The sequence below is a fragment of the Delphinus delphis genome, chromosome 11 (assembly GCF_949987515.2).
Source record: "Delphinus delphis chromosome 11, mDelDel1.2, whole genome shotgun sequence".
In the NCBI taxonomy this organism is placed as follows: Eukaryota; Metazoa; Chordata; class Mammalia; order Artiodactyla; family Delphinidae; genus Delphinus; species Delphinus delphis.
Window position 1 is genome coordinate 46,219,989 of NC_082693.1, and position 25,793 is coordinate 46,245,781.

The 25,793-nt window shown below is 42.2% G+C and overlaps 1 protein-coding gene across 2 annotated transcripts in view; it reads right to left on the bottom strand.

Annotated features, from left to right (window-relative positions):
* The window catches only part of LRIG3 (leucine rich repeats and immunoglobulin like domains 3), a 46,825-nt gene that overhangs the window by 15,746 nt on the left and 5,286 nt on the right, over positions 1-25,793 (bottom strand). Inside the window, exons 2-8 of one of the 2 annotated variants that reach the window (XM_060025124.1) lie at positions 24,831-24,902; positions 24,543-24,617; positions 3,520-3,651; positions 2,837-2,980; positions 1,442-1,585; positions 988-1,131; positions 434-577 (exon numbers count right to left, since the gene is read on the bottom strand). In XM_060025124.1, coding sequence (XP_059881107.1) covers positions 434-577; positions 988-1,131; positions 1,442-1,585; positions 2,837-2,980; positions 3,520-3,651; positions 24,543-24,617; positions 24,831-24,902 — 855 coding nt within the window. Of the gene's footprint in view, positions 1-433; positions 578-987; positions 1,132-1,441; positions 1,586-2,836; positions 2,981-3,519; positions 3,652-22,291; positions 22,399-24,542; positions 24,618-24,830; positions 24,903-25,793 lie in introns of those variants that run through there. The other variant, XM_060025125.1, reaches the window with a different exon arrangement.

Sequence of the window (25,793 nt, forward strand, 5' to 3'; positions counted from 1 at the left end):
AATCCAACTCCCTCTTCTTCCTCTTGGGACAGAGATCAAGTCTGGATGTAACTGGTCTGATAAACAGGCGTCTTCCTTTGCTGCACTTTGTATATCTTTTTTGCTCTGGGTAATTTTTAATCTGCATTTTTAGGAAGAAAAATTAGTGGATTTGAAATTGTTTTCCTCTTGAGCGGTTACCAACTTCCTGGAGATCCTGAGAAGGCTGACTGTAATCACCAAACCAATCTGATCACTGTCCTTTTTAATCCCTTTAAGAAGCACACATGGATGAAATGGACCGATCTTAATCAAACTGATCTGGGAAAGATTAAGACACTACTTCTGAGGCTGTACACATTTCCTTCATAACAAAGGAAATCTGCTTGGAGAAAAGTGGGCACATTTAGGAACCAATTAGGTTCATGGACAAACAGCAAAATGTGTAACTTACAAAGTCTTTAAACTGGAAAGCCCCCGGAAGGCACAATCAGCAATGTAGCTGACTTTGTTATTCCCAATGTGCAGTGTATTTAGCAAGCTTAGGCCCAGGAAGCTTGAATCATCCAACCTTGATAAGTGATTGAAAGTTAAGTCCCTGTAAAGGAAAAAGGAACCAAAAAACAAACGATAGCTTTTATTTTCCAGTTCAATGCAATGATTTGTTTAAAAAAAAGAACAGAAACAGGTAATATATATTGCCACAGTTACCCTTATTTTAAAACTCTGCCTTCTTAATAATACTCAGGTAAACATTATTTCTAATCCCAGTAATTAAAAAAAAATTCTCTTTATTTGAGAATCACCACCATGGCTTTAGCCCATGCGCCACAGAACTGAAACGGCAGAGCTGGCTTCAACTTATCACAAAACTATGACTAGGTTGCCTGTGCAAAAGGCTGTCACCTTGGAAACTTTGTTATGAAAATTTCACAGATCAGTGGTAAGAAGCTCATGCTCTGGCATGATTCCTGCTCTCAAACCTGAGGAGAATAAAAGGCAACTCACAGCTCACTGAGTTTCTGGCAGAACTCCCAGGCATCAGGGCTGATCCTGGTGATGGCATTTTGGCTGAGATGAAGTTCCTGCAGCATCAGCAGGCCGTAAAGCCAGCCTTTGGTAATCTCTGTTAGGTTGTTATGGTCCAGCTGCCTACATTTACAATAAGAGTCAAAAGCAGGATCCCAAGTTCATTATCTAGACTCTTCAAAGGGGACATATTACAACCTATTACATATTCCTATTGTTATGAGATGTGTAGCTTTTGTTACACAAAGACATCAGCAGAAAAGACTATGCTTATTAAATTCTCAGTCACATTACGTGAAACAAAACTTAATATTAAATTATAAGATTGTAAACGATGAGATTTTAACATAGGATTTCAAATAAGAGCTGCTGAATGCTCACTGAGCATTCCAAGATCATACCGCCTGAGTAGGAATTGATCACCCGCACTTACAAGATTTCCATGTTGCTCAGCCCCCAGAAAGCCCCATCCATAAGTTTTGTCACTCCATTTCTTTGCATTTTCAGAGACTTCAGAGCACCAAGCCCTTGGAACGTGAGCCCATCGACGTTTTTGATCTTGTTTCGGTTCAGTTCACTACATTGGATGTTACAGTTAGACAGTTAGCTTATATGACAAACTCTGGAAGCAGTAATAAAATGTGACATTACTGCAATATAGTTAAACCAGCCTGTGTTAAATTACATAGAATGCTTTAAATTTCTAAGCATTTTTATTGAGAAGAATTTTGATTTACTAGCAGTGAGTAAATTTCCTTCCGAAACATGTGATGTATTTTTGCGATCATCAAATTCTGACACCAGATTGCACTTCAATTTCTAAGCTGTTGTCCATTCAGGATGGAAGTAAACACATTAATATTGGTCTTTAAAGTATCCAGAATGGAGTACTGAATATTACATTAGAACACAAGGTCTATTCAGGAGCAGGGCCGTCAAGTTTATCCTGTTCAACTGCTTACAAAAGTTGACTCCTCTGTGTCACAATTTGTACTGTGTTGAATGCTTCCTCTTTCAGGCAGTCATTCTCAACCTTGGTTGCACCCTGGAATCACCTGGGGAGTTTTAAAAAATTACTGAAGCCTGGATCTTACCCCAGAGGTTCTAATGTAATTGGTCTAGGGTGTGGCCTGGGCACTGGGATTTTGAAAAGCTCCCCAAGTATCTGTAATGTGCAGCCAAGGCTGAAAACCACTATACTGCAGGAGCCTGTTCACAGATTATTCCACCGTTATTAAGGAGACAGCGCTTTACAGCTCCTTAAGCTATGAGGGGCCCTGCAGTCATTGGTACGGTTCTCACGATCCACAGCTGTGGAGAGTCACCATGATGTCTTCAGTGCCATCATGATGGCTTTGTATGGAGGTTGTTCAATGATTACACTGCTCACTCTTTCAGGAACAATCCAACTTGCCTTGTCAGGCAGAAGCCTGTACCGGGTGACTTTTTTTTTTTTCTTTTCGGTACGTGGGCCTCTCACTGTTGTGGCCTCTCCCATTGCGGAGCACAGGCTCCGGACGCGCAGGCCCAGTGGCCATGGCTCACGGGCCCAGCTGCTCCGCAGCATGTGGGATCTTCCCAGACTGGGGCACGAACCCGCGTCCCCTGCATCGGCAGGCAGACTCTCAACCACTGCGCCACCAGGGAAGCCCCCGGGTGACTTTTAGGGCTCTTTCTGATTCAGTGGTTCTACAACTCCAGCTCTCAGAGGAAAGGTGGCTACATCCTTGCTTCTAAACTCCTTCTGCCACATTGTGGATTTTAGGGGGGAGGTGCCAAGGGTTTAGAGGAGGTGAGGAAACAGAATCTAAGAGGACATTTTACTTACAGGTGTTGCAGTTGAGGCAGTCTAAACATCTTGGGTGGGAGAGCTGAGATTCGGTTCCTGTTCAGCTTCAGCACCAGGAGTGTGTTGGCCAGACTGTCAAAATACCCAGGTTCCATGGATGTCACTCGGTTGCTGTTGATATACCTGTTGAAAGTCTGAAGATGAGCTTCTCTTTCTGGTTCTTTGGGAAGTTAAAGTGCATGTATTCTCTGTATATGAAAGACTCTCCAGAGAACCTACCCATCACTGTAACAATGGACACTTAAAATAATTAACTCTTTACGCCCTTGCAGGCAAATATCGACTATGATTCACACATATCTCTGGGGGAAAAAGTGACTAAAATATTTGAAGATAACAAACATTACCCAATTTTTGTGAAATTCATTTATTAATGAAATACACTGGGGGTTTAATTTTGATTATTTTTTTACAGAATCACTTGGCTTTTCTATAACAGTCAAAGGATGTCTCAATTTTTGTAATCCAGTAGTGTAAGAAGAAAATGAAGACTGGTTATTCGGGCTTACAGAAAATTACCAGTCAGTAAGAAGTGACATTTTTGATCCATCAGCAGTAAGAAATGGTCAGCGTTCTGGTTCCTATCTTAAAGTTGTTTCCTTTTTTAATATAGCACAATATTTTCATCACGGGTGAAAACTGTTAAAAACAACTTGACTTACAGATATTTGAGTTGTAGGGGTGGAAGTGCAGTTTTAAGCTCTGAAATATTATTGCCACTCAGGTCCAAAGTTTCGAGGGACTGAAACCGTCTCAGATGTTCAGGTAATATTTCCACAATCTTGTTTCCAGCTCTGGATTTAAAGAATAGCACAGATAACAGGGTTAATGGTACAACAATCTGAAAGGTGAAAAATATGTTCTATTTCTAACTCGTTCTTCAGAAATTTGGAAAACTGATTGTTCTACACAGCACGTTAAAAAGTTAAACAGCAACTCTTCAGTCACTTTAATGTTGCATTAGATAGTAAATCATAATTTTAGAATTTTGAAAAGCTTTCCGATATAAATCTGGGTGCGTTTAACAGCTGTGGTTATCTAAATGCGATGCACTTAAACTGATTTTTCTTTCTCTTATTTTGTTAACAGTCTTTCTTCCTCATCATTTCATGAAATGGGATATGAAATGACTAGCACCAAGTTGGCATATTCCAGGCACTGGTGTGTTAGTTCCCTATTCTTTCTTCTTGAGTCCTAATGCATTTCTAATTTTTCCCTTGGAAAGCACACACACTACGGGTGTCAATGAACTTAAGATACTCATCAGATTGGGCTTTTTAAAAGCCATCCTAGAGAAATCTCTTTTTCTTTGGAAATAGCAAGTTTCAATGCATTGCCATCGTCTTCAAAACCAGTGGATATGCTCCAAGGCTTTGACTATTATAAAAATAAGAGCACACCAGTCTAAATAACCTCTGGGAGCAATTAGATTTTTTAAAAGTTTGACATTAACTATCTTAAACCCCAGACCATGATGTCCAACATTGTAGTCACATGTGGCTCTTTACATTTAAATTAAAATTAAATGTTAAAGTTCCGTTCCTTAGTCATAGTATCCACATGTCAGATCCTGAATAGGTGCCTGGTATCTGTCAAATGGGCCAGTACACATACAGAACATCCGCACTATCGTGGAAAGCTCTACTGGTGAGCACTAGACCACAAAGGAGAAAAGATAAACAAAATAAAACAAAAAGAGGCCAAGGCAAAGCTTTTAGAAGGTCATCAATACAACAGTTTCCAAGGGGGAGATTCAGCATTCAACAACAATCTTGCTAGAAAACAGGAACCAAAATGATGCGCAAGCCATCTTAACTGTCATATTAGACCAGGTAGCTTGGACTTTTTAGACATTAGGCAGGGGAAAAATGACATGTCAAGGGAGAAGGGCTGGGATGATGGCAGAGTCCAGGGTCTTCGCTTTACAGCTCAAGGAACAATGAAACAACGGAGGGCTCTAAGTAGAACTCTGTATGTCATATAAGTCACGTGCTGCCATTTTTAGGTAAACCCTCACTTAAGGGGAAAACTTAGAAAGAGATTTCATATGTGTATCTTTCTTACCAATAACTGCATTAGTATAGCGTTTTGAGTTCATTAAGTTCTTCTGCATTATTGTAACTCTCAGGCCTCTCACCGTCACGGAAGGTTCCTGAGTTAGGAGCACCTCTTACGTGTTTTCACAAGATCCTCTGCTGTGTGTGACACAGCACTTTTTACGCTGTTGGTCTTTTCTGCCATACTGTGAGCTCCTTTAAAGCAGGGCTATAGATCTATCCCCGTCTTGGAATGTATATGGAATCTAATAACGCTGACGGCATTGGATGCCAAGCCCTATGCTACGCATTCTTCATATATCATGCCATTTAATCATAATAACATTTCTCTGCTGTTGAAATTAGGAAACTAGAGCTTTTAACCTAACAAGTCCAAGTACTCCCCCCAGGCCACCTCACAGAGTAAGTCCCTATTGGTCCCAAAGCAATCCCTGAAGGCTGTTTCATAGAACACAGTTTCCAACATTCAAACAACTTAATTTTGGCAATTAAGTTCTTACTTTCTGGAGGTGAAGATGCACCTCCAGAAAGTCTCGCCACTTCCCACCCTTGCAAAAATGCTGAGCTACTGGTTCCAAACTGCTGTGGGAATCCACACCAGCTCACTGAGCCCTCATCGTGCCAACACTAAGGATGCCCTGGAAACTGGGGTCCCCCCAGTCTGTGCTTGCACCTCAGGAGGAAAAGAGGGTCACCAAGAGTTTGCATATGTTTGGCAGCCAACAGGGTAGAAGACCAGCTTCCTGAATGTGTGCAAATGCCAGGTGCTGCTCTCCCCAGTAAGTGGAGAAACCAGGTTGTACATTTTAAATCTATTTAAATAACAATGAACTAACAAAACTTCTCAAAATATCGTGAAAAATCTTCCCTGTGTTACTTCTAAGGACTGTCGGGGAGTCGTCTTTTTTGACCCAAGTCATCCAAAAATCTAACCCCATTTTTAAAGTAATCCTATATAAGGTAACAGGCAGGGGTGATGTATACCCTAACAGCTGAACTCTGTGATAATAGTAAGGTTAAAAAAAGCAGGGGGGGGGGGCGCGGTTAGCAGTCCCATGTACAAGTCACAACTATCAAGCCCCTCAGATTCCCATGAAGTCTTACAGATTCTGTTTAGAGTCAAGTCAGCCATGACCTCTGATTCTGACCATTTCCCACATCTGGATTCCTCAGTGTGTAAACCCCTTGATCTAGCTGTGAGGTACAGGGTAATGCAAGTGAGACAATTAGTCAATTTCTACATCCTGGAGATGGATTCAGTCCAAGAGACAAGCCACAGGGCCTCAGGGTCAGGGTGTGTGGGTTAAAGGAAACCACACTTTAGGGGACAAAAATGTTCTCTTAAAAACACAACCCAAATGTTTGCATTACCAGGAAGCCCCCCCCCCCCCAAACAGCAGAGTAACCCTGAAACACCCCCCTCTCATCTCCTTCCCTCTCCCTCTGGTCCGCAGCCACTGCCGCCCATCAAATTCTGCATCTGGTTTTGGTCCCCAGGTTGTCTGGGGCTAGCTAGTACAGCTACGCTTACATTTAACAACAAGGAGAAACAGCCATAGGTTTTCGCAATAAATGGAGCAAACTGGTTTCTGGTGGGAGGGAGAGGGAGACCCACAGGTGTCTATCACGTTGCTCAAATAAGGCTACAAGTTAGATAACAGGCCATACAATCTTTGGTTTGTGTTTTCGTTTGTTTATAAGGTAATTATGAACAAGGTATTAAAACTGCCAATTACTTGAGTGACGAATAAAATTTTCCTTGCAGTTCAAGTACGCTCCAGCCAAAGCCAGCCATTTCCTGAGCTGCACACCTCCTAAATTGCAGTGTGAAAGTGCTCAGTTATAAACGGAGCCTGTACAGTGCGTCTTTGTCAGCACTGCTTCCTAGCACAAAAATCCCTTACAACTGCCAGGATAATGGTCCCTGTATCACAAAATTTTAACTCTGTTCTAATGGAACTGAATTAAATCCAAATACCAGTTTCATACTAGCTCTCAGACTAACTGGCAAATAACCACCTAATAGGTACGAGTTTAAAATAAAAGAAAAAAAAACTTCCTTTATGTCAAACAAGAAGGGTTTAAAAAAAAGACAACTACCTTAAAAACCAGATTAAAAAATCTTTTTAATCACCTAAAACCCTCAAAATAAACATACTTCATAATAGAGTGGGTCACAAGTAACCACTTCTAGGAGCCAAAGATTCAATTCAACTCCAGCTTCAATTTTTCTCCAAATATGGATAAATGCCAACATTGATGAACATATTAAAGCACTGCAGTTGATTAATAGTTTTGGCAGGAAATGTGCAATGCTTCAACAAAAAACAAAACAAAACAAACTATCTTTTTCCATTACTTAAGTTAATGTGGAAATGTCATCTTTCCATTGTTCAAAAATCTGTACTCTGAGCATAGGAAGGCGTTTCAGCCTTGTGCAAATCCATCTTAACAACCACGAATATTTTGGTCATCTATGTTTGTTGATAGTACAAGGCGTTCCACGGTCAAATCACTGCTGAGGTCAAGTATAACCAGTCCCTTATAGACAAACACAGACTTGGGGGCCTGGTCAGCTGGAATGCAGATGGTTCCCTCAGGGTTCTCAGAGGCCATGGAAATAACAGGAGGCCCAGGTATGTCAGCCTCAGCTTCTCAGGCCCAACAATCATGGTTTCACTTCGTTGCTAATTTCATCTTTCAGCCTTTGCCAAATACCTTTAAGCAGAAGCAAACCCAACTTATGATATTTACATGATGATATTTGCTCTGAGAGTCCTGAAGATCTGACAACGAACACGACGGATATGGTCCCTGACCTCACAGCACTGAAATTCTAGTGGGGGAGAACAGGCAGGCAAAAGGGAGTGGACACCAGAGGGATAAGTGGAAGAAGAAAGGACAGTCTCCTAAAAAGTGATGGGAGGGGTGTGGGCATCAGCAAAACTTCCCGTGGCAAGGAGGAGTCTAGAGTTCCAGGCAGAAGCAAGTGAGACCAGGACAAGGCTTCTTTCCCTTGAGGAAATGAGTGGAAACGGGAGAAAGAGGAAGTTGACGAGTGAGGTGCTGGGAGAAGAGAGTAGGTCAAGTGGGACCCTGTAAACCATGTTAGGCATTTGGCCTTTGTCTCAAGATCAAGTAGAGGGAGGAGGACAGAGGATTTCGAACGGCGGGGTGACAATATTCGATGTGCATTTTGAAAAGACTTCTCTGGCAGCAGTGGGTTGAAAGACTGGGTAGGGGACAGGCAAGAGGAAGTACAGAGGACAGAGGAGGGATGGAGGGGCAATGGCGACCGTCTGCCTGGACACCCGTTTTGGGGGCGAAGCACCGTTCTTCCTCTGGTTTCCAGGGCACAGGCCGTGCTTTCCCCCTCCCCTGACATACAGGCTCAGGTTTCCAGCTCTGCAGCCTCTGGACACTGGGACCCAGTTCAGCACTACTGGAGTTCCCATCCACACTCCTCACTACCCCTGTGTTCTGTCTGCTTGTACGAGAGGCCCCCTAAAGCAGGGGGTCCCCTTTTGCTCAGGTGTGAGATGTGACTGACCAGAATAGCCCAGTTCTGGCATTCTCATGTCTGTAATCACTAGGAACATGGACAAATGTGTTATTCTTATATATAAGAAATGTGTGCATTTGTTCTGATAGTCGGAACACCTGCAATTAATGTAAACCCGGACTAGATTAATAACAGTAAAATACAATCTATGAGGTTATTGACCACTTGGTACGATGACGATTGGTTCTTTTTGACTCACGGTGATCTCCAGAAAGCATGAGCGTCTCAAAAGAACTTTATGCACACCTAAGTGGATATAAATGGTATGAGCTTATTTCTGGAGTCAGAGAAGAGAGTCCCAGAGTGGAATATTCTTTGTGAGGAACCAGAATATCAGGTTTTTTCACACTGGAATTCCTGAAACCAATTAAAGTGTAGCTTCTTGGTGCATAAGAAATATCTGTCAATAGTTTCAGGTGTCTCCTACCTACTGCACAACATAAAGGCAGCTGAAGGCTTTGCAGCTTGATGTGTAAAGACGTGCAAACTTGGCTATTTAGAGAAGGTATGCACGTGTGGCATTTTCCTTTTAGAGAGGGTATGTGCAGTGAAATTTAATCTGAAACCATTTTTTTTAACATGTTGCAATGCCCCCCTTTCTTAGAATGCATTACCCTGACCACATCCCTGAAATCCAATTCAGTTACTGCAGCCAAAAAATTGCTGAATCCGTGGTCACTGTACACAACCATAGAGCAAGCACGTTAACCATACTGACTGGGACAGTTGGCCTGGCCCCAAGGAAATACTGATTGCTATATGTAACTTGTAAGCAACTGGTTTAACACCATTTATAAAGGTATTACAAGCTGTTAAAGAAAACACGAAATTTGCAAACATATTAAAGATCACTTATATTTCCAACAATAACTCCTCTCCCCTCCCAACACCCCCTCCCCACCAAAAAAAAGCTTCCTTGAAAACTACCTTGGCTGGAATAACTAACACCCTATAATATTAGGCTTCTTTTAGCAGAGAGACTTAGCAAGCAAAGAACCTCTTCCATGCAGATAAAAATAAACTGTCTCTGCTCATCTTTTTTTTTTTTTCTAAAAAGATAATTAAGAAGTTTCATTAAAAGAACACATGTTTAGACTGGTCCACTGGTCCTGTGGCATCTAAGGATAAAGCCAATTGAGGAAGCTTTTGCAAGGAGAAAGATTCTTGATGAAGAAGCAGAGATATTGAGCAGCAAAGGAGCCACCGTAGGAGCAAAGAATCCGTTCTTTCTGCTAAAAGTCAGGTCAACATAAAATATAATTATCTTTTGGATTGTGAACATGATAAAGTTGCCCACAATGTTTTAAAATACAGAGATCCTTCAATAATCAGGGCCCTAGTTATGTGCCAATTATAATACATGTAAGCTTGAAAGAAGAACTATAAGTTGGAAACTCATTTACACCACATAAAAAACCTTTTTTGATCCCCAAATATAAATTCTATTTAGTCCTTTTATGTAAACAGAAATTTAAGGGCAGGTCCTAGAAGACAACAGGATCCTAAACAAGACACTTACTCAACCATTATTTTAATCTGAAATAATTGAAGTATATATAGTAAAAATTAACTCTACTTTTATTTAGTAAAATTAAAAAAATTTTCCCTACCTCTCTTTTGAGGCAGGGTCTTCCACAGCCATTTTCACAGGTCAAACCACTGCTATGGTTAAGCTGTGAGTTTGAGTCTCCCCATAAGTTTGTGATTTACTTGTGATTGAAGAAAATCTCTGATTCATATTTGGTTCCCAAAACTCAGGATTAAGTGAATGGATTCAAGATGCTGAAGTGACCAAATAGTCTTAATTAGTCTTGAAACTCTAGATCAAGCTTTAGATTGGCCCATGAGGATGTACCTCAACTGTGGTTCAAGATGCATACATCCATCAGAAAGTGGTATGACCACCACAGCTGCCAGCCAGAAAAAGTAAACATAAAACTGGGATTCCATTCATCAATCAACCTGTCACAAGTAGGATCTCTTTGAAGCAGCAGTTCATACCACAGCTCCCCAGCAAGTAGATTTTGAGTCTGTTCCCAGTTGTATGTCTTGATCTACCATACTTTGTAAACCTTGATTTTCTCACTGTCAATGGGAGGAAATGGAAGGAAATGTCCTCTTCCAGCTCTAAGGAGTTGTGGATTTGGATGACAATTCAGCAAATGACCAGATTTGCTACAGAGGCTTCACATAATCATCATATAAAACTGCAGCCTCTTACAGATCCTGGCCTCACTTTTGGGGGATTTCTTTCCTAGGGGAGTCCCAATTCCTGGCTGCCCAGTCTTCCTTGGTTTACTACCTCATTTTCCTGGGGCATATCCTCCATGAGCTTTCTAAGAAACCATCTGTAGAGGTACGTTGTTTTTTTTTTTCATACTTGGAAATGTCTTTATGGGATTGACAGTTGGGCGTGTACTGAGCTGAGATTAGAAACCATGTTCCTTTGGGTTTTGAAGACTGTTTTACCCTATCACAACACTCAAGGATGTAAGTTTGAGGAGCCAGAGGCCATTCTGCTTCTCAACTCCAGTGTTTCTTAAATTGCAACAGGCACCAGAACTGGGAGTGGGGGGCTTCTTGGAGCACAGATTGTTGAGCCCCACACTCGGGGTTTCCGTTTCGGTAGGCCTGGGTGTAACCTGAGAATCTGCATTTCTACCAAGTTCCCAGCTGCTGCTGATGCTGTGAGGCTCACACTGGGGAGGGGAGAACCACTATTTATCCTTACAGGTGACCTGCTTTGTATTTGATCTTTCCTCCTCTCAGAGCTTCTCTTTAACCCTGATGTTCTAAAGAGCACAGTAATGTCCCTCACTGTAGGTTTTTTTTTTTTTTTTTCCATTTGCTGGCACTCAGTAGGGTCTTTCAACCTAGAGATGTGTGTTCCGTGGCTCTGGGAAATTATTCTGCCTCTTTGATAATTTCCTCTTTTCTAGTTCCACAGATGTCTCTTCATGGAATTCCAATTAGATTTCCAAGTTGATCCTCTCATTTTCTTATTTTTTCCTCTCCAGTTTTCCATCTTTTTATCTTTTGGTTCTTCTTTCTGAGAGCTTTTCAACTGTCTTCCAACACTTCTATTACCTTTTTAAAGTGTCTGTTATAAAAATATATATATATATATATATATATATATTTTGTTATGGTTGTTTTGGCTGTGTTGGGTCTTTGTTGCTGCGCGCGGGTTATTCTCTAGTTGCAGCGAGCGGGGGCTGGGCTACTCTTCATTGTGGTGCGCAGGCTTCTCATTGCAGTCGCTTCTCTTGTTGTGAAGCACGGGCTCTAGGCGTGCGGGCTCAGTAGTTGTGGTGCACGGGCTTAGTTGTTCCGCGGCACGTGTTCTTCCCAGAGCAAGATATTGCGATGGGGTCTAATGCAGAACATGGTGGACTGTGTCTCTTGACCAGAATATGGGATGTTAATGAAGCATAACATGATGTTAGCTTTTTAAGGACCGTGTTGTGTTATTGGCACATACCAAGTTGCGGTCAGCTGAGATCCCCAAGTCTATTGTCATTCTCGCACGAATTGCTTCCAAATGGTCCTTTTTAAATGATTGATTAAAAATTCAAAACACTGCCTTTCCCCAGCTTAATTTCTCTAGTTGCTTCTAGACCATCATTTCAGTATATTGAGAGGTTTGATCTTCCGCGGCACAGGGCTCAAACCCGTCCCTTGCACCATCAGGCGGATTCTTAACCACTGCGCCACCAGGGAAGTCCCTGTTATTATATTCTTAACTTTTAAGGGTCCCTTTCTTATTTCCTGAAATATTCCTTTTATTATTATTATTTACTACTCTTTTCTTATTTTGTGGATATAACATCTCTCTTCTCTCTGGAGATATTAAGTTGTTTTGAAGTTCCCTTCTCCTTCCATTGTCTCTGGTTCCCTCTTCGTATGTATTTCGGACTCTGACTTTATTCTTACAAGCCCTTTCAAGAGACAGTGATCACTGGCTATCCACTCATATTTAGTAAAAAGCGGCCCCGGAAAGCTTGCTGAGGGCTGTGAGGTAAGGACTTGCTGACTGGTGAGTCTCACCACAGGTGGTCTGTTTCATGATGGACCCACATGCATCTGTCTAATCGCTCAGATCCTCCAACCTCCAGGCTGGTGGGGATAAGCTTGACTGCTCGTGTCTGGGAAGGTGAACAGGAACGTAAGCTGAGGGGAGGACTGTCATCCTCATATTCAGATCAGACTTAATTTCCCTGACTGCAGAAGATGCTGCCCTCAATCCCCACCCCTTGCCCAGCTGGGCCTGTGCCCCAAATTCCAGAGACTTCGTTTCAACTCTCTAGAGAGTAAACTTCTAGTTTTCTGCCTCCATCGAGGGAGGGTTGGTCACTGGGCCTTAAGTTTTGGAGGGGGAACCTGGAGGTCTGCTTCTTATAAAAGAGTTTTCACCAATGCCCCATTTTCAGTCCTACTCTGCATCCCTATCTTTACCGACTTTGAATTCCTGAAGCATCCTGAGCTTCTGCAGCAAAAAAGTGTTTGCTTCTTTTGGGATTCACTCCACTCTCTCTAAATCATTTACAACTTGTGTGCAGGACTGAAAGATTTTAATGAAATCTTTCATTTGAACTGTCTCCTCTCCTGTTTGCTCTTTGCTCCTGTCTGTGTGCACTTTAGTCCTTTATTTTCATTTTTAAGGAGGTTCCAGGATGGAGCAGAGTGAAACAAATGTGCTCAGTCCACCATGCCTTATAGGACGTCTTTAATGGGAATCTGATCAGTGAATAAGACCAGTTTTTCTCTAAAAACCTTCCCTCACAAGTTATTGTAATTTTTTAAATTGAAACATCATTCAACTTAGTCTAACAAAAAATTAGCCTATGCAAATTTTACCTTAAGATGACACTATGAACCAGAAAACATGGCATCATTATTCTGAACCTCAAATTAATAAACAGTTCTCATACAGGGGATTAATCCTGTATGAACACATCAGGCTAAATTAATGTCACGTTATTTTTCTGATATGGTCCACAGACCAATGGGCTAGGAACATCACAAACACAGAATGTCCTGATCTCACCAAGTACTTAACTTGTCCTTGTGAATAAGACACAGAATATGCGGTGGTGATGATCACACAGACAAGTGAGTTTGCATCCCTAGTCTTTATTCAGAGACTGGCATGGACCTTTAGGGAAGATGCTAAGTGGTCTGCTACTGAGGCTGCCTGTGGCCTTGTGCTGTCAACGTTTGTATGAATATGAACAGAGATGTGAATAATCAAGTGCAACTCATCCATTAGCTATGATCCCAAACCCCTCAATATACTAAAATGATGGTCTAGAAGCAACTAGAGAAATTAAGCTGGGGAAAGGCAGTGTTTTGAATTTTTAATCAATCATTTAAAAAGGCCTATTTGGAAGCAATTCGTGCGAGAATAGACTTGGGGACCTCGGCTGACCGCAACTTGGTTATGTGCCAATAACACAACACGGTCCTTAAAAAGCTAACATCATGTTATGCTTCATTAACATCCCATATTCTGGTCAAGAGACACAGTCCACCATGTTCTGCATTAGACCCCATCTCAATATCTTGCTCTGGGCACTGGAGGTTAGTGTCATGCTAAAGGACGAGTGTGACAGGAGGACTTTCAGAGTCTAGACCTGCACTGCCCAGCATAACAGCCACCGGCCACATGTGGTTCTTTAAATTTAAATGAAATTTAAAATTTAATTCCTCCATCACACCAGCCACATTTCACGTGTTCAATCCCCATGTGTCCAGCGGCTACCTCAGCGGACTGCACACATTTCCATTATCGCAGAAAGCTCTACTGGACCGCACTGGTCTAGACCCCACATCGTATAGAAAATGGGAACTGGAACTTGAGCCAGGAGAAGAGAAAGCTTTAAGAAGACCTTACAGGTTAAGACTTGTCAGTATTATGTTACGATGCGGAAAATAGACTGAAGTTGTTCTCCCCGGTGCACAGACCTAGGACAATAGGCAGAAACTACAGAAAGGCAGAGCCCAGCTTAACAAATAAAGAGTCCCAGCAATTCGAACTATTCCAAATGGAACAGCTCCTCACCCAGGAGTGAGCTTTTGTCCCCGGAAGGGCTCAAGGGGAGGTTGCATAACCTCTCTTCCAGAGAGCTCTGTTCAGTGAGAAATGTCTCTTCCAACTCAAAGTTACAAGGATTGCATGCAGACAATCAAAACCAACATGACATGGGTTCTGACCAGTTATATAATACAGTAAACCATTTCTAATTCCCTTCACCCTTTTCTTGATACTTGTATGAGGACAGAGGTGAGGAAGTGAAAGCAAGACTGACAGGAGGAGGAGAATAAGAGGAAAGAGGGATTTATACGATGAACTGATGAGTGTCCTGACTCTGTAAACATGCATTCGTCTTTAAAGAGTACTGCCCTCTGTTCCCAGGCCATCCTTATGCAGGATGACATGGCCATTGGTGATGAAGTACAAAAGCATCTTATTTTCTTCAAAAATAATTATGCTCGTTTTGATTCTAACTCCGTATGTTCGTTTTGTTATAAAAAATTTAAAATGGTTTGTGCATTGTAAAACTGACAGTCCCAGAATGTATACCATGTTTATCCTGTGCTGAACGGTACTTGCAGTGAATATTACCTTAATATTTCATGCTGCCTTCAGCCTCAATCTAGAGACTGCTCTATCTACCAGCTAAGGCTTTCTGGAGAGGAAGGGAGACAGCCAGGCCAGTGACTTTAAGTGCTAGAAAGGACGTGCTAATATTTATAACTGTCTTTTCTTTCATGTTTTGAATTTAGTACTTAAGCAACTTGCAGCCAGACAGAGAAGGGGAGGTGCTGGTTAGAGCCCTGTTTCATTGTTCTGGTCTCTCTAACCAACAACTAGATCCCATACCTCTAGGCTACGGAGGACAGCACAGACAGTAAAAGAAGGGAGAGAAGGAGGAAAAGTAACTAGGCCAGGACAGAGACACATGTTGAATCTTGCCTCCCAGTCATGAAAAGCAACTGCTAGAACGTTATTGTTTTGTCTGGTCTTGGAAGCACAAGCCTCACAAGCAGAGAGGAGTCTCTGGCAGGAGCTGTATTTGATACTTCAAAGCAGCCAACAAAAGGCTAACGTGAAGTTGAGGGAAAGGATGAGAAAAGGCTGTAGGTTCAGGATAAACACTGGTAAAACAGGAGTTCTTGTGGCAAGTTATACTGGAAGGTCAAGTTCGAGGGACTGTGGGTCAATTTTATGGGCTCTAAGAGCCATCATTGAAGAAAGGTGCCCAATTGGGTCACCAAGTCAAATCTAAGAATGTTGCCACCTTGGAACAAAGTTTTATTAATGAAAATAATTTTAAGTGTGTACAGAGAGGCAGGAACAAAAAGGTTAACTGACTAGTCTCCTCTGCAATTAACTACGTATTAATTTGGACTGGGAAACTGACTCAGTCATTCATTTAGCAAACATGGACTGAGTGGCCACCATACGCCAGGCGCTGAGTTACATGACAGAGTTACAACGGGGACAAAAACAGACATGATCTCAGCTTTTATAACGTTTCATTCTGGTGGTGGGAGTGGACATTAAAGAATCACAAATATACAACTGAAAATGGGATTGCATTTATGGTAACAACATAGACACTGTAAATAAATGAGATATGAAAATGTGTAAGTCTAACTTAGCAAAAGCTGGGGGAGGGTGAGTGTTTCTAGGCAAAGGGACTTGAGGCAGGAACAAGCTGGCACATTCCTAGGAATGAGGAATGATTCTAGAGAAGGCTAACAGGAAAAGAGGACTCAGGTCACGCAGAGAATTGTCTATCTTGAGAAGGATTTTTGCTCCTGATCTAAGAGCAATGGGAAATTCTTGAAGGGTTTAAAGAGCCATGACACGATCACAAATTTATGTTTCAAATACAGCCACTGTAACTTGAGAATACAAAAACCTAGCAAATGTGTATTTTGGGGACCAGTTTATGATTAAATGTGAAGGTAAACTTAGAGAGTATTACACATACGGCTCTGTGTACAGTGAGCTCTCTTATGTGCAAATCACATACACACATTTTAAAATCCAATAAAAGATTACAACTTATCATATTAAGGTGTTTATGTGTTTGTTCTGTAAGACATGGGCTTCATGAGCTTACTGCTATTAAACACAGTAATGTCTGGCTTGCTTGTACTGGTGAAGGTGGTGGCCCTTGAATGCAATGTCCTTCACATATGAAGACACTAGTCCATTTATCCTCATCTGTAGAGCACACAGTTGGGGATGAATTTTTCAGTTAAGGTGGTCAAATTCCTTGGGCTCGTCTACACCCACATGTGGGTAAAGATGGGATACAGTTTGTGTCCACTTCATCAGAACCCTGATTCCCCAGAAACTGAAGTTCTCATTTTGAGTGAAGTGTCTCCCTAATTTCCTTAATTGACATGATACACTGGTGACTGCTTTTCAAATACTGACTTATATAGGCTTTGGTTCAAAAAAAAAACGTTTGTTTTTACCTTTGAGCTTTACCTCCCGGTTATAAAATTACTTAGCTATACCATCACTTGAGAACATATAAAAATGCTTGCCTTTCCCACATGCAGCTTTATTTCTGAGCTGTGAGCTATTAAAATAACAATGCATTTTCAAAGTTATAAGCAGAATTTGGTGAATCATTTAAATAAATTCTGTGCCAAGCAACCAGGCAATAGCCTCTTCAGTCTCCCAAACTGATTTTTCATTAGTCTGATTTGGGGACTGTAATGAGAATGCATGCTTCTGGATGGAATTCCCACTTGACATGGTGCCGGGTTCAGTACACAGTTAACAGAACACTGCAGATCTGACTTCTAGTCATTAGTGCAACTCTACTCCTTTCAGCATACAGAAGCCCACGCTCACGTGACTCCCACGCAATGGTCAATTTCCTTTTGTGGGAAAAGGAGGTGTGGCCCTAACATACAGCAAGGCTCAGAGCAGAGAACAGTTCTAAAGGTGGATGGATAACAGGTATTCGGCAAGGCATAACTGTTAATTATCAAAGTCGCATTACTGAGTGGTCTATGACACTTGACTTTGAATATGAGCACTGTTTAATGACTACTTGAGAAAAAGGAGAGAAGCAGATTTGGTGCTTAATTGAAATGTAGTTATTTCATTCCTCTGCTTAAAAAAAAAGTCAAGTACTCCCCCAAAACCTGTAAAACACCGAAGCTGATCCCTGTCAGTGTAACCAAGTCTCCTTCCCAGTCTAGGCCTCACTCACCCTCTCACTCTACATACATTGAAAGGACAGCCCTCCTCTGCTTCTATTAACCAGGGCATCTCCTCCTTGGAGTATCTCTTTATTCTTTATTGTCTGTCTGCCCATTACATTCATTCAAAGCCCCTGGGAGGCAGAGGCCGGGTGCTATTTTTCTTTGTTCTCCAGCACTCAGCACATAGTAGGTGGTGTTCTGGGGGCACTTTAAGCAGCTCCAGATCCACCTTATAGTTATATAAACCCTCAGGTTAGAAACGGTGTTCATTTAGTAATTATAATTGGGTGCTCACTGATTTTTTTGGAACTATTTGAAGAGAGCAAAAGTTTTCCTGATAACTCACCCCAAATGCCAAGTTCTTCCTCCCTCCCTCATCTATTGCTACCAGGATAATGTTTCTAAATCCTGCCCTCCTCCGGTGACCCTCCTGTTTGAGAATCCACTGTGCGCGCCCCCCCCCCCCCCCCGCCCCAGTCTCTGTGCCTTCCCCCAGCCCACTGCAACTGTATCAGCAGCAGCTGTGGTCGCTCACGCCATCCGGAGCCCTTTCATGTACAATATGCCATTTGATCCTTCACCGGAACCATATGAGATAGACGGGCAGACATCTTACACTGTTCCTACAGATAAACAAAGCAGAGTTCATTAGCTCTGCCTGAGGTCAGACAGGTCATTAGCGTGAAACAAGACAAAAACCTGGGGGGCCCCATTTCCAGCTCAGGTCTCTCTACTTCCGCACAAGGGCCCGAAATCTCTCATCTGCTCAGATATTTAATGAGAACCTCTTATGTGCCAGAGACTGGACTGGGCTCCTGAGGTGACAGAGAGCTCAGTAAGACACGAGTCCAACCCTGGAGTGAGAGGTATGACACATGCCATGGGAGAACCACAGGTACTGCGCTTGTAGGAGTTCCAAAACTGAAGAAAGAAAGGTCACCACCCTTCTCCAAATTCTACAATGACTACTGTTCATGCTACAGGAATTGCTAAGACTCCCTACTACCCAGGATTGTTCTCCATAGCATATAAATCAGATCAGACCTCTGATGGAAGGCAGGACTCTCATCCCCAAAGCCTCTCCCATGCAGGAGGACACATGATGTGATGGGGCCACGTCTCAGGCAGACTCAGGTTCTAAAGCCCGTGGAGGGGGGAAGATCATCTATCATTGACACACCCCTGAAAAACCCTTAAAACACCAGCAAAGGTTTTTTATGCACACATATGTTCTCTCTCTCTCTCTCAATGATTCCTGTAGGGCCAGCTTTTCCTTTGGTGTTAGGACAGATCAATTTCCTGTTTTGTTGTTGTCGTTGTTTTGTATTTTGAATTTTTAGTTCAGGACCTGATGAAGTAGTTCCCATGCACATTGGGCACAGGGGCTAGGAAATATATCTATCTCTGAAGACCAGTCATCCTCAGTCGTCTGAGATATACACACTTCAAAAGGCAAATGGGAAAGGGGGCTTTTATTTCCTGCATACTTTCACTTCACACACACTCCAGGGCATGCGCTCGCTGGGCAGAATGGTGAGCTAAATCCTTCTGCTACTTAAATTACTTCTCTTGTGTTCTTCCTTTCTTTCTTTTAATTATTAGCATTGCTGTTGCTATAGTTTTTTATTTTGTTTCTTGCCAAGCATGCACAGCTGAACACAGGTTAAGACACAGGTAGGCATTTTCTCCACTGTACATTTTTAGCCTCTTCTATAGACTAAGTCTCTAGGAGGAGATCTGTCTGAATCATGTTAAATGCATGTGGTTGTTCCATAAGTATTCCTTAATTCAATTCATATACGAATTAAGCACCGATTGTATGCCATATAACCTGCATTAAGTACTAGGGAAAACAAGAGTCAGCCCCAGAGGTCTCATAGTCAGGGGAGAAAAATATGAACAGGGTCATCTCATGGCCATGTAGCAGCTGGATATACAAGGCAAGATGGGCCTGGACAGGGCAGGGGAGGCTTACGGAGATGACCCCCACCCCCAGGATGCTCCTCATGACTCCCTCCCTCACCTGCAGACCTTAACTCAAGTGTCACATTCCCAGTGGGCCCCTCCCCTCAGCCCCATTTAAAACTGTAAACTGCTCCCCCTCTTCCACCACACATACTCCTATAACTCCTCTCTCCCTAGCACTTAGTTCCTTCTGATCACATCTCTCTCTTTTTTTGGGGGGGGGGTGCTGTGTCAGGTCTTTAGTTGCGGCATGCGGGATTTTTTTTTTTTTTGCGGTATGCAGGCCTCTCACTTTTGTGGCCTCTCCCATTGAGGAGCACAGGCTCCGGACGCGCAGGCTCAGCGGCCACGGCTCACAGGCCCAGCGGCTCCACGGCATGTGGGATCTTCCCGGACCGGGGCACGAACCCGTGTCCCCTGCATCGGCAGGCGGACTCTCAACCACTGCACCACCAGGGAAGCCCAGTTGCGGCACGCGGGATCTTCACTACAGTGCACAGGCTTCTCTCTAGTTGTGGCGCACGGGCTCCAGAGTCAGTGGCCTCTGTAGTTTGCGGCGCGTGGGCTCTGTAGTTTGCGGCACGCGGGCTCCTACAGTTGAGGCACACGGGCTTAGCTGCCCCGCGGCATGTGGGATCTTAGTTCCCCGACCAGGGATCAAACCTGTGTCCCCTGCATTGGAAGGCGGATTCTTAACCACTAGACCACCGGAGAAGTCCCATCTCTTATTTATTTTACTCTCTGTCTTTTTCCTTCCATGAGAAGGTCAGCCCCACGAAGGCAGGGATTTCTGTCTGTTTTGTTCACTGTTGAACTTTGGCCTTAGAATAGCACCGAACACATAGCAGGATTTGGTAAGTCTTCAAAAAGCAGCCTTCCTGACCATCCTAAAGGGCAGCCGACCGAGCTCTCCATCCCTTCGCCCTCCTTTCTTTTCCTTCACAGCCATTATCAAGAACTGAAGTTACCTTTTCTTTTAAAGTTTGTTTACTTATTTTTCTCTCACCCCTCACATGGACAGAAGCTTCACAGTAAGAGGGAGTTTTTTGTCTGCTTTGTTCATTGTGGTGTCCCCAGCACTCTAAACAGAACCTGGCACTGTTTGTTTCTTTGATAAATTTTCGTTGAATGAATGACCGTCATCCCCATGCCTGTGGCTCGTGTCCACTGACCACTCAGCTTATGCCAGGCAGGTTTCACTACATTCTCTCTCCCAATCCTCACCACAACCTGATGAGGTGTATGCTTTTATTATTCTCGTTTTATAGAGTAGGAAGCACAGACAGACTGTACCTTGCCCAAGGGCACAAACTACCAAAGAGAAGAGCCAGCTATTAATGGCAAGCCATCCAACCTGAGCTTTGCTTTTAATCACTGTTCTACTGACTCGACGGAAGCGGCGCTATGGGACAACAGGGCCACCATCGCATCAGGTCTACTGTGGTGGCTTCCTCATTATCTGGCCCCTCTAAGCCCCCTCCTGCCACTGCCAGGCCATTCTCCACACTAAAGCCAGAATGACGTTTTCCAATAGCAAAACTAATCACCTCACTCTGCTTTAAGTCACTTCAATGGCGGTGGCGCACACCTGTTGGGGTCCCACCGGCAAAAGTGATCAGTATTTGTAATAACCTCTCTAGAAGGATGACACTGTCATCTCTGAAAAAATGACAGGTTATGAAGAAAAGGATGGACTTGGGAGAAATGCTCTACCTTCGAGATAATAATGAAAAAAGGCTTATCTGGTTATGACAACTTGGCCTCTTCAGTAATTCAGAAATATGTATGTAATATCTGATCAGAATCTCAAGTAGATGTGTTAAAATGGATTTACTTGGGCCCCACCCAAACACATTAATTCAGAATCTCTAGGGATGGGGTCAGGAAATCTACATTTTCACCAGTAATCTAGGTCTCCCTTTGACATTCCTTCATGTAAACCTTTTCAAGTCTAAGATACCAGGCAAAGCACCTGCATGTTGGACGATACCATATAAACGATCAGTGTCAAGACAAGACCCAACTAGCTCTATTTTATGACCAATAAGGCCTCTTGTTCAACAGTAATGTTACATAACTTATGGATTCAAACCTGCCCTAACTCAGGTTACAGGTTTCAAAAATGTCCAAAGTTGGGCAGCTCGTGCAACATACAAGAAGCCAGAACTATCACATCTGGTAAAATCAACTCGCTTATGCCAGGTCAACGGTTTTAGTATAAGATATGCTCATTCCAAAAATTATTCCACTTCTTCCCTTAAAATATACCATCCTGCCATGTGTGGCTAGGAAATTAAGAAAAATAAACACAAAACACAAACCATGTTTTGCCCACAGCGTGCCAGCTGACTTCTGAGCTACTGCTGTGTGGGATTCAAAGGAAAGCAAGTCTATTCAGGTCTTTTACCTCCTGAAAATTCCCATGGTCAGAGATGAGCTTTGTTAATGGGGAAGTTGAATGCTAATCCAACCTTCATTCCAAGATGCTGGCATTCTACCAGGCTTCCCTGACATTATCAGAACTGGTCCCTAAGTGAATTCATCTCTGGCCATGGGTGACAACTGACCCAATATTAGTTGTTGGCTCCTGCAGCTGAGAGAAGAGGAAGGTCTTACCAGGTACAGTCTTCCCTGCATCCAGGCCGTCCAGCTGGCAGAGGCCCTCACCGCACAGAGCAGCAATGGTATAAGAAAGAAATCTTGACAGAAGTCAGATAGTCTTGGGAACTACTTGGAAAGATATGGGATTTAATTGTGGTGCTATAGCAAATTTCTAATCTGAGCCATGTTATGTGGTTTAACTTTTTTTTTTTTTTTGAAATTTCAGAAATGTATTTAAGTACTGACTTTTGGCTCTGGTTATTTTCAAGTGCTTCTATATAAACAAAAACAGTCTACCCTACGCAAGATGGAAATTAACAGTGCTTTAGAAACAACGACTATGTATTACGAAATCCAAAGAAGCCTACAGAAGAAACAAAACATTTACAGAAGAGAACAGCCAGAGAAGTAAATTTTTCAAGATATTTCACAGATATAAAAACAATGTTTACTATGCACATGGAATTAGCAGGCCCGTGACATAAATTACTCTTTGGAGAGTCTATGTGATCTAGGCAATAAATAGGATCTATCATTATATAAGAGGAACAAAGCAATCCCTGGTTAGATGTACTACGACAAATTAAGGGGAAGAAAGTGAGATTATTCGAGTTCAGTAAAGTTTATTCAGCACTCACTAAAGTGAAACACAAACAAAAATATGGAGAAGAGTTCAGATGTTGAAGGTTTCTAGTTTTCTAATTACAAACTACAGCTTTAAAGTGTAAAAATCACTAGGTTATTTACTTCTCATCAAACTTTCTAATTTCCTTACAAGTTCTTGCACTTTCACCTCTATACCATGCCAAAGAGAAGATTGTTTTCCTCATCCCACCCAGATTCCCAAACTCTACTGCAGACCCTCTCAGCCATGAATCATGCAGTGACCCTCAAGACCCCCTGAACATGCTGACAGTATCTGCCAATACACAGGGCAAGGACAGCAGGGCAAGGAAGTGGCATTCCCTGGGATTTAAATAGGCCCCAGTGGTCAAATGAGAATAGCTAAAGATGTTAAGGATATCAAAAGCAGTATTCCATTCAGACTCCAAAATTTTAAGCAATTGGGAAAGCCAAAACAGGTATTAATGCTAGCATAAAAACCTTTTTTAAATTCAGTGTTTATTTGTCAAATACCAACTGCTTTTTCTTTTATTCCTTTCTGTTTCTGATCTTTGGAAAAACCCCATCAGTATCAAATGTCACTTAGTTCTCATTCAGACAGAGGAAAGCAGACACAGGGGCTGTACCCGTGACTTAGCTGACCTGGGCCCTCAGTAAAAACAAACCTCTATAAACCACCAGATGTAAGCAATCGGGTAGTGATCACTGTAATTAATTGAACAGATTTCCTGAAATTTACTGTACAATTTCAACCCTCCTAACACCTTTCCCAGATACAACTAACAATGGTGCTTTTTTTCTTAAGTTGTTTGAAGGAGGAAAACATTTTAAACTTCAGTGGCTTAAATATATTTTTAAATTACTCAAGATTAAGGTGGTAGACTATTTAATTTTAGAAATCAAACCATGCTCATTCTAAATGCTGTCTTTAAAGGCCAAAAGTTAACATTATTCCAAAACATCTCCACTGCATGAATATAAACATGTGATCTGCCCTAATAATACACAAAACTTAACACAATTTTACTCTTATCTGAAAACTCAGAACTGCAAAATAACATGCAATGATATTTCTAACTTCAATGACCTATTGAATTTTAACTGTATCAAGTCGATATTTTGATTTGATGTTTCTGGACCTTGATTTCCACTGCAGGCGCCACACTTAAAAGAGGATAAAAGAGGATACCTCAGTGCTTCGTTACCGACTCCATTTCTCCTCCCCAAATAACTCCGATCGTTCTCCACTAGGAATTATGTAATACCGGATCCACAGATCCCATGTAGACCATTGAGTGATAACCAGAATTTAAGTCCTAGTCACCATAATTAAATACATGTCCCTATGGGGTGAAGGTGGCTTCTCTGAGTCTTGAAGGCCACAGCAGCAATAACAGCATAGTGTTAAGTGTTCTTGTTACAATGATACTTAAAATTTAGGAGCGCGCGCGAGGGGGAGGGGGAGAGAGAGAGAGAGAGAGAGAGAGAGAGAGAGAGAGACAGGCTAGGAAACAAGTCAACCAGTTTAAAGGAAGCTTATTTTGCATGTAAGATCTGTACTCTAGCCCATATGGAACTGCCCCCTCCTGCCCCCCCCCGCCCCCGCAAACATACATTCAAAACCCTCCTAACGTTCACTTACAAGGAGAGAAGTGTAATATTTGCTGAGACTGGCCCTAGATTTGGAATGGTCTCCAATTCATTGTTGTTCAGTTTCCTATAAATGCCAAAAGAGAGAGAGAGAGAGAGAGAGAAGCAGATTATGCAATCTGTAATCCACAGAGGTGAAAACTTTATAACATTATTTAAAGATCCCTTCCAAGTTAAAAGTTTTAAATAATTCCCTGTAACCCAAACGTTCTTTACAATTAAATACTGTGATAGGTGGTACATTTGATTCCAACCGCAAGCAGAAAGTAGCTGAACTCACACTTCTCGAAGGCTGTGAAGGTGGCTCGTGGAACTTGCCTTGATGAAAGACAATCTGTTGTGACTTAAGTCCCTATGAAAAAACAAAAATAAAATTATAAGTAGTTTCCAAAAATCACTAATAATGCTTAATGATGGGCAAGACAGAGTGGATTTATGAACTCCTCTCAACACTAGCGACAGCATAAGAAATAATTGGTCCATCCTGCCCATAAACGAGAGGGCAAACTCCAAAATACAAACTCTGAGGACAAAGTTAGTTCAGGAGGCTGGCAGATTCAAATGCTCCAAGCCCGCAAATGTTTTAGGAGATGGGTTTTGGTCCAGGGTGAACAGATCCTTTGTGAACTGGTTGTTTTGCTTCACCCTCCCCATCCACTACCAACTCCTCACTTCCACCTTGATATGATGAAGTCATAGCTTATGAAAAGTGGCTAATTAGTCAGGTTGCTGAAACTAAAACCTCTAAAGAAACCTTATTATCACAAAACTAAGCATCAGAGTCCTTATTACAGTCAAAGTAGAAATTCCTTTTCACACATATTTGTTTCCCTGGGTTAAGGCAACAAATTGTTTAAAGTACTGCTCTGTGTGTGTGTGTGTGTGTGTGTGTGTGTGTGTGTTGAGCAGGTAGGAAACAACCCAAACGCTCTGCTTTCCTGAATTCTCCAAATCGCAGTATCTCAATATAATGTATAACTTAAACCACATCAACCACCTAACAAAGTTTAGTAGACTGTTCAGAGATCCGTGATCAGATTTCTTTTCAATTATTAAAATAAACCTGCCTCCAACTCAGAGACTCAATATAACTTAGTAACCATTTCCATAGAACATCAACCAAACGCCTACGTATGCAGTATTCTAGGCTAGGACGTCAGCTCAGCATTGAGGATGAAAATGTGAAACAAAATCCGGCAAATACTTGGTTATATTGGTCAATACACTAAGTGCCTTCAAACTG